This window comes from Athene noctua, chromosome 2 (assembly GCF_965140245.1).
Source record: "Athene noctua chromosome 2, bAthNoc1.hap1.1, whole genome shotgun sequence".
Taxonomy (NCBI): domain Eukaryota; kingdom Metazoa; phylum Chordata; class Aves; order Strigiformes; family Strigidae; genus Athene; species Athene noctua.
The window spans coordinates 37,912,343-37,925,598 of NC_134038.1; the positions used below are offsets into that span (position 1 = coordinate 37,912,343).

At 37.6% G+C, this 13,256-nt stretch overlaps 1 protein-coding gene across 2 annotated transcripts in view; it reads right to left on the reverse strand.

Annotated features, from left to right (window-relative positions):
- The window catches only part of PREX2 (phosphatidylinositol-3,4,5-trisphosphate dependent Rac exchange factor 2), a 188,536-nt gene that overhangs the window by 35,584 nt on the left and 139,696 nt on the right, over positions 1–13,256 (reverse strand). For both annotated transcript variants that reach the window (XM_074898856.1, XM_074898855.1), the window contains one exon: positions 8,745–8,859. In XM_074898856.1, the coding sequence (XP_074754957.1) occupies positions 8,745–8,859 (115 nt within the window). The remainder of the gene's footprint in view (positions 1–8,744; positions 8,860–13,256) is intronic.

Genomic DNA, 13,256 nt, shown 5'->3' on the forward strand with positions numbered 1-13,256 from the left:
AAAGAACATATATAGTTAATATTCTGACCTTTCACAACTACTGTGCAAACTGAACTGCAGAACAGAAAATTTTAACACCATGTGGCTCTGAACTTACGATATTTCATGTGTAAGCAACCCAGTAAACCCTTCCTTTGTACTCAGCACTGGTGAGGCTGCACCTCAAATACTGTGTTATGTTTTGGACCCCTCACTACAAGAAACACACTGAGGTGCTGGAGCACATCCAAAGGGCAAAAAAGCTGGTGAAGGATCTAGAGTACAAGTCTTATGAGGAGTGGCTGAGAGAACTGAGGTTGTCTAGCCTGGAGAAAAGGAAGCTCAAGAGAGCTTACTGCTGTCTACAACTACCTGAAAGAAGGTTGTAGCAAGATGGGTGTCAGTCTCTTCTCCCAAGCAAAAGTGATGAGAGGATATGGCCTCAAGTTGCTCCAGGCGAGGTTTAGATTGGCTATTAAGAAAAATTTCTTCACCAAAAGGGTTATCAAGCACTGGGACAGGCTGCCCAGGGAAGTGGCTGAGTCACCATACCTGGAGGTATTTAAAAGATGTGTAGATGTGGTGCTTAGGGACATAGTTTAGTAGTGGACTTGGCAGTGTCAGGTTAAAGGTTGGACTCAATGATTTTGAGAGTCTTTTCCAACCTAAATGATTCTATGATTCCTGTCTTACGCCAGGCACCAAGTGACAAACCAGCTTTTGTCAGTCTCTACTGTAAGTGTAAGCAAGAAGGAAAAAGTGCAGTCTGTGGGGAGGAGGATGTAACTGTAAGGTGAGACAAGCAAAGTACACAAAGAAAAGCAGAGAATAATTAGATTTAGTTATGCATAGAAATACCTACAATTAGAGAGGGTTGTTAAGAAAATTTCAAGAAGTGAAACTTAAGGGCTTTCTTGGCAACTGTCTGCTTTAGAGGAGTAGACTGGGAGCATAGCTGGAACACAGACTTTCAACCCTGGAAAACTGAACTCCTAAGAAACTGGACTCTTTAAACAGAGGGGATAATTCTTCGTAGTGCTCATTTTCTTGCAAGCCTGCAGCACCTGGCTAAACTACTGGTCTCCCACCATTTTAAACTCTCTCCAGTCTGTGAAGAGGGCATATTAAGAAATTGGTATTAAAATGAGTACAAGTATTTGAGGTGCAAACTGAGGAGGATGCTTGCAAAGGAACAGCCCTACTATCCCAGCAGGCACATCACAGCCCTACTCTCAAACCTTCATAAATACACAAGCGAGGGATCATAGAAATATAAGCATAGAAATATGAAGACAGGAAGTCATGGGATGACCAAAAAATGGAAAAAAATACCATCTGCTCTATGTAACACTGTCCACTTTTCACACGCTACATTTTAACTTCTGTTTTTCTAGGAATGCACTCTTCATCGTCTCTACCTACTTCCAAGATCAATTGAAATCATCTTATTTGTGATGTGAAAGGGAAGTTCTTGGGCCACAGTCAGTTACAGCTGCCTTCCTGCTTCTCCCATCATTATCCAAACAGCCGAATCCACACTGAACCCATGAGTACTAACTAATTGCTTCCACATTTGCCTTTCAGACAGTAGATGGCTCCTTTTTGGCTCCTGATATTCCAGACATGGAATACACTGTTAAAAAAGACAACATGCCAAAGAGTCATTGGGTGGTCAGAGTTTCTACTACAACTACAAGCTGTACAAGCTGCAGGCTTGGGCTGGATTCCAACTGGTGACCAAGAATGAAAGAAAAGGCTTCACCTCTGATCACTGCAGGTACATATTAACTGTGTTTGAAGAGGATAAAGAAAGCAGAATGAACCAGATGCCCACCTCAGTGAGCAAAGACTCAGTACGTATAAGCTATCAAAGGCACAACTTTCAATTTCAGAGCACTACCTGAATTAAATACTGATCATACTTTGTCAAAAGTCTAAAGAAACAATGAAGTTACACTCACAGATTAGAGAATAGCACTGGAAGAGAAAAAACAAATCTAAATTCAAGCCAACTGGCAGTATCTTTTAGACCAGATAGACAAATTTAATTTACTTTGTCCAGGATGTCTCTATTCTCTCTCTGGTCTTGCTTCACTTAGATGTAATGAATCTTAATTTCTGTTCTACCTAAAATGCTTCTCATTAAGTTCATCAGGAGACAAATTTAGCTATTATTTCCTTGTTATGTCCTTCGGAGTGAATGCTTAATTTTCAAACTCTCCTTTAGAGAGAGTTCAGCCGTGACTATCTAGTTCATTCGGAACCACATCTTAAAAATCTAAAAGGTATTAGATTTCCAATTTTTAGTCATATAGACTATTTATGTATGTAGCATTGCAGTCCAGTTTTACTGCTGCTTTTTTCAACACAGAGAAATGTTCAAATACATAGTATCGAAGATAGGAAAACAGTTTTTCACCTGCTTTATAAATATCTCACTGCACCAAAAAGAAAACATTTTTACAGAATCACTCTCTGAAACCAGTAACTGTCCTCAGGTAAGTCTTTTCTGAACTTGATGGCAATGACAAAAACTGTTAATTTTGCTCATTAACATGTCAATCACTGAAATGGATAGACATGAGGGAAAGAAGAGTAAGACTAAAATCACAGGACAACAGCGGCACAAGGACAAACAGCATAAGCTTCTTAACTACATGAGCAATTTGGTTTGGAAAAGCTTTCGAGTGGAAACAGTGGGGGAAGGAATCTGCCAGTTTTAAGGTGGATTTTAATGCGTTTATTATAGGAATTGATATATGACCTGGTCTTTGTGATAATGCAGGTGTTGTCTTGAGTACCCATCAGTTTGTTCGAGACACAGACAAGCTCTTTCTTTCATAGTAATTAACTATCTCTAAGTGGGTATGTCCTTTATGTCATTGTATCTCATTTATACCAAAGCAACTATTACAGAGTTTTAGTTCAGCCTGAAGCCATGAGTGCCATCACATCTATTTTCTGTCTTGACTAAATTATACAGGATATGGAAAACATCAGCTTGCCAAGAAGCCTGCAGTTTGAGAGGATGCTGTGCGTGTATACATGCGTGTATAAATAAAAAAGATGTTATATTCCTCAGACAGATTTTGTTTCATGTTTGTGTAAATTCTAGGGCAGAAATAGTTTCCTTTTCTTTTTAAAAATCAAAAGAAAAAAGAAAACCCAACTACATGAAAACCTCATGGATTATAACACTCCTGAATAAAGAATTAAATTACATTTGCCATCATTCTGTGGAGGGCCATACTTTGCCATAAAATAAATACAGGAGGCTTCAGACAGAGAAACTGTTTGAAGTCACATTGTAAATGAAACACTTTAAAATGACAAATATTACATTCAGAGTAATCAAATGTTCAATGTAATGAGGGTAGTTAGCTAAATCATTTGTCATTAGATTCACTGATTATAATTGCTTCCTTAGCGTAACAGACTTGCATTTACCTCCTAAAATGATATCCAAAAAAGCAGCAACACAAGGGAAAAAAATGCAAAAACCGGCCTTTTCCCTTTACTGCTTGCTTTAATTTTTCTTCTATTATGGCTGTACAACAGGCTACAAAAGTAGCTGCCAATAAGCCTGGACACAGCTGACTTCAAAGAATAGTTCCAAATCACACAGAATGGTAGGCAGGAAGTAAGGAACATTTTTTCCAGACCTTCTTTGTCTACTGATGCACAGGCAAGTTAATTACTACACAGTAGTAATTAGCACCCACACCAGTGGCAGGAAGGATAGCAATCCTCAGCTGTCTTTCCCACAGCATGATCCTATCTTTGGAGTGAAGAACTGGGTCATCATATAGTCAGGGGTGTCACAAGAAAGTGTCATGCTGAGGATAAAAGAAAAACTAGGGGAAAGTAGAGCTCTCCTAACCTTACCTTCATCTATTATTTTGCTTACTTCCCTCTGATTATTCCCAATCCAAGTCATCATAACATCAGGAACCAAATTTTAAAAGTGTTTAGATGTCTAAATGCAAGCACAGGTGCTGAAGAGGCATTAAAAATGCATCTGAATCTAAAATCCAGCTATTTCACTCATTTCTCATCAGCTAAAAATCATCTGTATAGACAGTTTTGGAATCCAAACAGGTATATTGATGTGAAGTTTTAAGCACCATAGTTTGCTCTGCAGTCAACGACAAGCACCAAAGCATACTGCAGAGATCCAGAAGCTGGAATCATACTTGGTTCAGCCACAGCCCTGCACCCTGCTGAATGATCTGTGCCCCAGACATCCTCTCTGCCTTTGAGATACAACCCTCGTGTGCACAGATACATCCAGGAAAAAACTCGGAAAGAGCAGAGGTGTCTGGACTTTTCTGATTAAGAAGCTACCCAGGACCACCTGTAGAAAACACATTTCAACAGAATGTCATAAAAGGGACCCATTTTTTTTGCCAGAAAGAATTCACAGACAGAAAGAGAAAAAAAAAAAAAAAAAAAGACTGATAAAATGTCACATACAGAGAAAGGAAGACTGGAAGAGCAGGCTCTCTTACTACAGTAGACTGAAAGTCCCATCCTGGGCCATCAAGTCCAAACCCCTGATAACTTGGACAGATCTTACTGAAGTTGTCATTCCTACACTCATCAAGGTGCATTTTTTAAAAATGTCTTGCTTTTTGCAGGATGTTAATCCAAAATCTGACTTCTCTGATGATAAAAACTGTTCACATATCCAACTAAACTTCTATCTTAAAGTTGATATTCAGTCCAAGGATCTGGCTTAGTTATGGACCTGTCTGTCAGGGTCTGTCCAAACTTCCAACAGGCCTGCGCTGCAACCCATCTTTTGGTTGCAGTAATGACCATAAGATGTATTTCTATGTTATAGAAATATTATAATAATATTATAATTATATATATATATAATATAAATAACTATATTATAATAGTAACTACCACACTAAATCTCACTCTGCAGAAAAGATACCTTTATCAAATACAAAAGTCATACAAAGGACAGAATGTATTTTAACTAAATAATTCTTATATCAGTAACTCTTCAAAACTTACAATTAAAGTTTACCCTCATGTTTTTACAATTATGTGACTCCAGATGTGCAAGAGAATACTTAAAACAACCAAGCAGTCCAAGTAAATATAGTGCGTTTCCGAGTTTTCGTTACTCCTATCAGCATTTGTAGTAGTTATGGATTCAGACACCATTGTGTCCTGCACTGTTGAAGCAAAATGGTCTCTGGTATTTGTAAAAGCAAAAGGACTAATTCAGAATGGATAAAGCCTATTTGAATAGCAAGGAGTAACAAAGGGGGAAGATGGGGAAAAGTGGGAGGAGGCAGGAGAATAAAGAGTGAGCTCACTTAACATTACCCTCTGTACAGGTCAGATATACAGGTTATTTCTGGTCCTCTTCTAAATTAGAAGACAACTGCTGAGCTATCAAACACATAGTAATAAAGATCTTTGAAATCTTTGCTGACCTAATTACTCTCCCTTGGTAGTACTGTATGTTTCTCATTAGCAAACAACTGGATGAGGTTAAATATACATTGCTGGCAACTACTAGCACCAGCTCAACTTGCAAACAGAATTTGAGCATAACTTTCTTTTCCTTATCAGTATCAGAGAAACAGAATTGGTGAACTATAAAAATACGTGCAATCTAGCTGGCTAAAAAAGAAATCCACTGAAGACTTCCCAGCAGTTTCAGAAATTTCATAAACTAGGCACTGGTGGGTTGTTTTTTTTTAAAGTAGGGGATGTTGCCTCAGAAACTGTAGAAAAACTCAGCTTTAGGTGGCCTTAAAATAAAAGTTCCCTTATATTATTAATTAGATTCAAATAGCTAGGATTAAGTCTATTACAGAAGATGGAAGGACATTCTCTCCATTCCACATAAGCATGAAACTCTAAAACCGATTCTGAACTGTCTTTCATGCATTCTCATAAAAATGATAATCTTATCATTACTATTTCATAGTTGAGGTAGTATTTGCAAAAGCCCCAAAGCAAGAACCGTGAAAGACAGAAGCTCTTATGATGCTCAAATCAGTGTCAAGGAGGACAATTTTGCACCTGGATTTATTGTATCATTTCTGATACTATGGAAAAGCTGGTCACAGTTCCATAGTTATAAATGAATTTTGCAATAAAAGCAAGGATTCAACTTCTTGACTTTATGCAATGGATAAAGGTTATCCTTCCTGAAACCCACTGAAAATTTACTAATATATCTTTTGATTCATTCAAATAAATAATTTGTAAATTTTTTTTTTAAGGTACACATCGGTATCAGATTTGTCACCCAAAAGATACGACACTCCTCAAAAATGTTCTATGAACTCAAACTTCACAAGGTCTTACCACAAGAAATTAAGAGGTAGCTGTGCAAATGTACTACTCATTTTTAATTTTACTGTCCTGCTTGGCTGCATGACAAGTTATGCCAACATCTCTGTTTGTAAGCGGGACCATACACAACAAAGTGGTCTCATCTGTTTCATGTTATTAAAGCAGTATTACCTAAATGTGTCAGGAATAAGAGAAGCTGAACTTGTATCAAGAGTTCTCATCGATGGATGGCTAGGCTGCAGTGTCACCACCAACCTGTGGTTTCATTCCCACTAATCCCCATCCTCTTCTCCCACTACTTTTTCTTTTGCTGTTGTTCCCATTTGCTTTCCACTGTTGTAGCAATAGAGAGATTATAAAATGGTCATCAGATGGTCATTTCACAAGCAAGCAATGCATTCCTTTTCTATGGAGAAAGAATGCTTTATGGATTGTGTCTCAGATTAATGATTTTATTAGGATTAGGTGGTTCTGCACAGAAGATTTCTTCCACATGAAGAATTTAAGAAAGTATTATTGCACTTGAGCATGTTTCCAGGGAATATTCAGTTTCACTTTTTTATTCTTCTTTACAGCAATTATCCAAATGTTAATATCTTTTGCTGCTGTAGTTACTTTATTAAATTCTCCTGGCCAAACACCTACACAAGGCTAGCAAATGGCAGAACAAGCACAAAGCATCTGCTTTTCTGTTTTTTCTCTTCACATTATGTCGCTGAATTCCTGAAGCTGTTTGTGCCTCATTTAAGAAATGGTTAGAGTTCACAAGAAAGCAAACAAAAAAACAATTACTGAACATTCTCATCAGACATTAGATGGCTGGAAGAAAATCCAAAATTTTCCTATTCTTGTGACTGGACAGAGCTACCCATGGTAATTTTTGTTGAATTATAACTTTTTCATAGTAACTTCTTCCAAAACCAGGACTTGGAGGTTAGCAGCTGATCAGAACTGTGAGTCACAACACCATAAGAGGAATGTACTTCATTAGAGCCACAGCATGAATGGAGGTCCTAACACACAAGGTAAGCAAGGTCAGGGAACACTAGAGCAAAAAGTCAAGATAAATTTCTTTTTAAGGTTTTTCATGGGACTAAATTGGGCCTATTCATAGAAAAAAAAATATCACAAAAAGTCTTCCTTGTCCAGCTGATAGAATTCTCTTTCCAACACTAGCTGACTTCATCTAGGCCAAATACTGGCATGACCAAAGCTGTCTGTAAAACTGATTTATAACATAAGCCTTGTCAAATAATACTCAGGAGGAATTTATTTTTTTTCCCAAATAGGAAGTAGTAATACAAGACAGTGGAAAACAGACTAAATAAATACTGCATTTGTCATTAACAGAGAAATGCACTGACACAGATGTCACAAAAAAAATTAAATATACAGTACTCACTGAATACAACAGGCTTTAAAATCACTTTTGCTACAGTACCGCTTAGATTAAAACAGAATCTAGAAAGTCCACTGCTTTGATAACACATTAGAGAAATACTTTTGCAAGACTCATGAAGAAAACCTTCCAAAGACAGGAACGGGCCAACAGGTGAAGGAATTGGAAAAAGTGAACCTCATTTATCCTCTTTCCCCTTCTCCACCGTCCTTAACCTCTTTTTTTAAAAAAAACCTCATGTTCTCTGCTGCTTTTAAAAGCTGCCTAACAGTCCTAGTGAAATGATAGTGTTTCCATCTGATTCAAGAATTTTAAAAGTGAATAGATGTAATTTTACTGCAGTCCTTTGCACTCTTTATCTACAACTCATGTGCAAGTAAGTGTACTCAAACAGATACAGTGAGATTTTTCACAGATACAATGAGATCCAAGAGTGGTCTATGTACACATCTTCATTATTTTACTTCACAACTAACAGATTATTTTGTATACCAGACATTCTGTCTTTATGTGCAACTTCTTAACGAAATACTTACTGAAATACACAGATGCATAATCTTTACATATACTGGCAAGTATGCATCCTGTAACCCATACCCAAAGCTGCAGCAAGTACCCAAATATGTTTATATTCCCATTAGTATGGTGGGGGATGGGGAGGAAAATGTTCAGCTTTGAAGAAAACAACACTATTTTTTTAAGTCCTATTCTGTAGAAATTAGGTAAACATGGTCTGCAAAATCAGATCATAATGTTTAGCAATTCTGATTCTCCATTTGTGACCAAGTAGTCATTTCCTGTTCTATATTCATTAGTACAACAACCTGGAGGCAATTACAGGTATAGCTTTCATGGGAAAACAATTTTTTAAAACTTAACAGTGCAGAAATCAAGAAAGTCAGAACCACGACACTGAGATATTCAATCATGCACCAAAAACAACCACCATACAAGAAACTTCAGTTTAAAGATGTGTCACAGAAACTAAGCTGAAAAGCAGAGCTTGGTAAACTAATCTCAGGAATGTTGGTTTATTACCCACCGTAGTTTCTGGTTATACTGCTTGACTTTTTCTAGAGAGGCTGCATTAATCTGAGCTTGAAATTCTTCTACTGACACACTGTCTCTGTAATAATATCCTTCCATGCTCTCCAATGCTGTGAAAAGAGAAAGGAGAATGAAGAAGAGAAAAATCAGTATTAAATATTATTAGCCTTCTTTTGTAGCTTTGTTCACACACTAGTGAATTACTTTTTAACCTTGATGCTGTGACCCTACTGTGGATTGCTGAGCTGTTTCTGTATGTCATCGAATTCATACTGATCACTCTTTAAGATTCCATTTACAAGAAAAATTATATTTCTTGCCCTGTGGAAAATATAAAGGAGAGCGCTAGTTTGAGTTCCGTTGCTCTAATTAAAGTATTCCTGCCCCATGAATGTAAATGAGGTTTTTAGTTCTTACATATTCTGAAAGAAAACAGAATGAGCTGGGGTAGAGGAAAGAAAGGATTAATGTACCAGCTACTTGCACAGAGGGAGACCCAAGAACTTCTTATGAAGCCCAATTTTGGGAGATGTGGAGTACTTGAACCTCTGGTTATTCCCACTGATAATGTGAATGTCTTCTTCTGGATCAAGCAAAGCAAACTTCTCTGGATCTCTGAAAATGCCCTATGAGCTCCTATTCAGGAATCAGGTAAATTTCTGAAGTCAACTACTTGACTATGTCCACCTGTGTTGTATTCACCAAAGCAAGAATGAATATTACTACAAGAACTCAGGAATAAAGACTTCCATTGAAGGAAGGATCACATGTCCTTTTTGTATGACCGTTGCACAGAAATTAAAAGAAGGAAAAAATGAATGCACTACCATTCCATTTTGGGATGCTCTCCCTAGAAATAGTTTTCAAAAAAAGAAAGAAAAAAAGAACATTCCCCCAACCCCTTTAATTTAGATACTCAGGAAAGTTTAACTTTTTCTTTAGCCAAGTCAAATCAAGGGTTTGAAAGGTTCTCAAGAAATTTTGGACTGGAAAAATCAAGATCTTCACATTAAGAGGTTAACCTTATAACATAAAACGTAGGCTCTTGGTGAAATAGTTTTTTTGGGAAGAAGCAGTAAAGATTTTACAATTAGGAATATTGCCACTTTAATAATCCACACACATTCTAAGAATTCATCACTCCATCAGAAAATGAAAGCAATAAGCAGAGTTCTGATGGAAACATGCTGCTGTCTTACAGATTCAGCTGCACACAGAATATTAATTCTGCTTGTACTGCTTAATATGACCAGTTAATAAATAATTCATTCATTGTGAAAGAACATGCAAATTGTACTCCCCTTCTGTGCTTTCAGAGTTTGTAATTCTACTTCTGTGTGAAAAATATTAATCAACAGTCAGGCTTGCTTCTTAACTTCCCTGGTGCTAAGTCACACCAGAAAGCCCCCAGAAAAATATCTGTTGAACTCCATTTATAATAACATGTTAGTGCAAACTGAGATGATAACCTGTACTGCTTATTTTACTGGCATAAAGTTGGTTTTATCCGATTAGATTACCCAACCGGGAAACTCAGTCATTTGTCGGGACCGGCTGGAGCACACAGTTCTGGTGCTGGCAGGGAAACCCACAGTGTGTGCTTTGGCTCTCCCTTTTTTGAAGGGTTTAACATTTTTCTGCCTAATATATTAGAAAGCTCTTTTGTAAGGAAGTTTTCCTTATAAACATGTGTTCTATGGTATTCTTGAAACAAAATTAGGATATTGTGGTTTTGAATGCATAGACAACTGAATGGGAAAAAAACCTAGAAGGATGGGTAGGCTCAGAAGGTAGTAGTTAATGAGACATGGTCTACCCAGGGGTCCATTACAAGCAGAATACCACAGGGATTTATATTGTTCAACATCTTTATCACTGACCTGGAGGAGACATGTCAAGTTTGCAGCTAATACCAAACTGGGAGAACCAGTGGATATACTCAAGTGCAGGGCCACACAGAGAGGGACCTAGACAGGCTGGAGGAATGGGCCAGCAGGACCACTGTGAAACTGAACAAGGACAAGTGCCAAGTCCCGCACATGGGAAGGTAAAGCCTAAAGAGCGGCAGCTCTGCTGAGAAGTACTTAGGGGTTATGTTAGACATCGAGCTGAACATAAGCCTGTAGGGTTCTCATGTGACCAAGAAGGCAAAGAGCATCCTAAACTGTATTAACATAAACATGGCCAGTAGACTGAAAGAAGTGCTTGTCTGTCCTCACTTTACTCAACACTCATTAGATAGCATCTTGAATACTGTGTCTGGTTTTGGGCCTCACAGTACATGAAAGCTGTTGATCAACTGGAAAAAAACGAGTAAAGGGCCACCAAGATGATAATGGGGTAGAACACAAGTCCTGAGAGGAGAGGTTGAGGGACCTGAGCTTTTTCAGCCTGTACAAGTGATGGCTTTGGGGGGTACCTACTAGCCAGGTGCCATTAGCTATCAGGAGGTCAACAAGAAGAAAGAGCCAGGCTCTTCACAATGGTGCATGCTGGCAGGACAAGAGGCAATGGATATACATTGAAACAAGAGATGCTTCCACTTGATAGAAAGAAAACACTTTTTCACCATTAGGGCAGTCCAGTAGAGGAACAGGTTATCCAAGAGGTTGTGCAGTTTCTGTCCTTGGGTGTTTTCAAGATCCTACTTGTTAAACACCCAAGCAACCTGTTCTCATGTCACAGTTGATGCTGCTATGAGGAGGAGATTGGACTAGAGACCTCTAGAGGTCCCTTCCATTCTGAATTATTCTAGGATGCTACGAAAAAGTAAAAAAATTTAAAAACCCTACATAATTAAGAGACTAACTAGCAATTTAAAATAAATTTAATTTTAAATAAAGTGTCTTTTAATTAGGCTTACTTATTGCTGAAATCTGAATTCTAACATAGGAAATAGAGAAAACTGAATGTCAAGAGCGGTATCTCAACATTCTCATACCCCAATCCTGCAAATCAGGATCCTTTTGAATGTACAAACTTAAGGATATGATTGCACAAAACTTTTTTACAAGTGAAGGAATACATAATATAGCCTGGGTAAACATTTAAAACCTTTAAAAAATGTCTACAGTTCCAGTCCTGCAAATATATAGACTTTTAATTTTAGGCACGAAGCTATGCAACAGAGCACAGAGTAGAGCAACACAGCGATAAATAGACTGATGTGCACTGACTTGTGCCTTTGATAAAGTATTCCAAAAACATCATTTCCTAAATGTTCCATTTGAAAACATCATAAACCATTGTATTTTAGGCAGAAAATAGCTTAGCTCTGTTAAGCTTGGGAAGCAAGAATTCACAGAGGAACTTACAGATTTCCACATTTCTAGCTAATAAATTTCAGTTAAAGATGGGGATCTAGAGTTTGATGGCAGCTCAGCCAAATCTCACAGGAAAGAAATAATAAATAGAATCCCAATTCACTCATCATTGAGGAAAAAAAAAAATTATTTAAACACTGGGATTTAACTTCTTATTGGGGTCTTCTTATTCTCAGAGTCTAATGGACTATTTTGGAGGGAGATCCTTGAAAATTAAAGACATACTGTATAATAAAGAAAAAGGAAATCTTCTATACTACTGAAAATTATTAAGCAGATGTAACAGTTGAATGAATCTTTGCCCTCTTCCTTTAGCTGACTACAAAGATGGCTATCCTAAAACTCAAATATTTTGGGCTTCTAGAAACAGAAAGGGAAAAAAATATGCCAAAATAAATTCTATAGCATACTGAATCCCCTCCCGAATCTAAAAAAAACCTCAAAAAAGTATTTCCAGGATTTCATCTGAACCAAGAAATTTTCTGTTCTTTATGTGCCTTTCTGTCTGCTCTACTGAAAAGTGTCTCCTGCTCAGTGTTCTCATTTTCCCCCATGACTGACATCAACCTGTCGAAAAGAAATCCACTGAAGTCTGTCTTTATTAGTTTGCTTTAAAATCAGACTTCAGGGATCTCATTTTTTAAAAAAAATGTGTGTTTTAAGTTTGCAGGAAGTTAGGTTATTTCTTCATGTATCTCTCTGTTTGCTATTTCCTTTCACATCCTCCTTATCTATCACGGACCAAACCCTCCCTGAAACCTTCATTCGTATGCCTGACTTCTTCCTATTCCACGTAGACCCTGAAAGCCTTTTTCAAGGTATGGAGTACTTTCAGCTCCCTCTGAAATCAAAGGTAGCTCAAGGCAATCAGCACATTGCATTCACTATTTCAGTGAATCAAACTCCATGCTCCTGATGACTGTAATGACACTGCAGCTAATGCAGTCTGCCTGCAATTTATGAACACTGTGAGCATCAACGCCACCATTCATCACTTTGGTAACGTTTGCAGTGTCATAACTACAGAAGCCTGAAAATGTTATTTAAGTCTTCATAACATTTCAAAGAGACAGAATTCTCAGGGGATGACAATTTAGTCCTTAAATTTGACGTAACAGGATAGCATTTGGAACGCTTTTAGAAGCAGGTTTCATGGTGTGACTATTGTCCACCAACGTCTACAA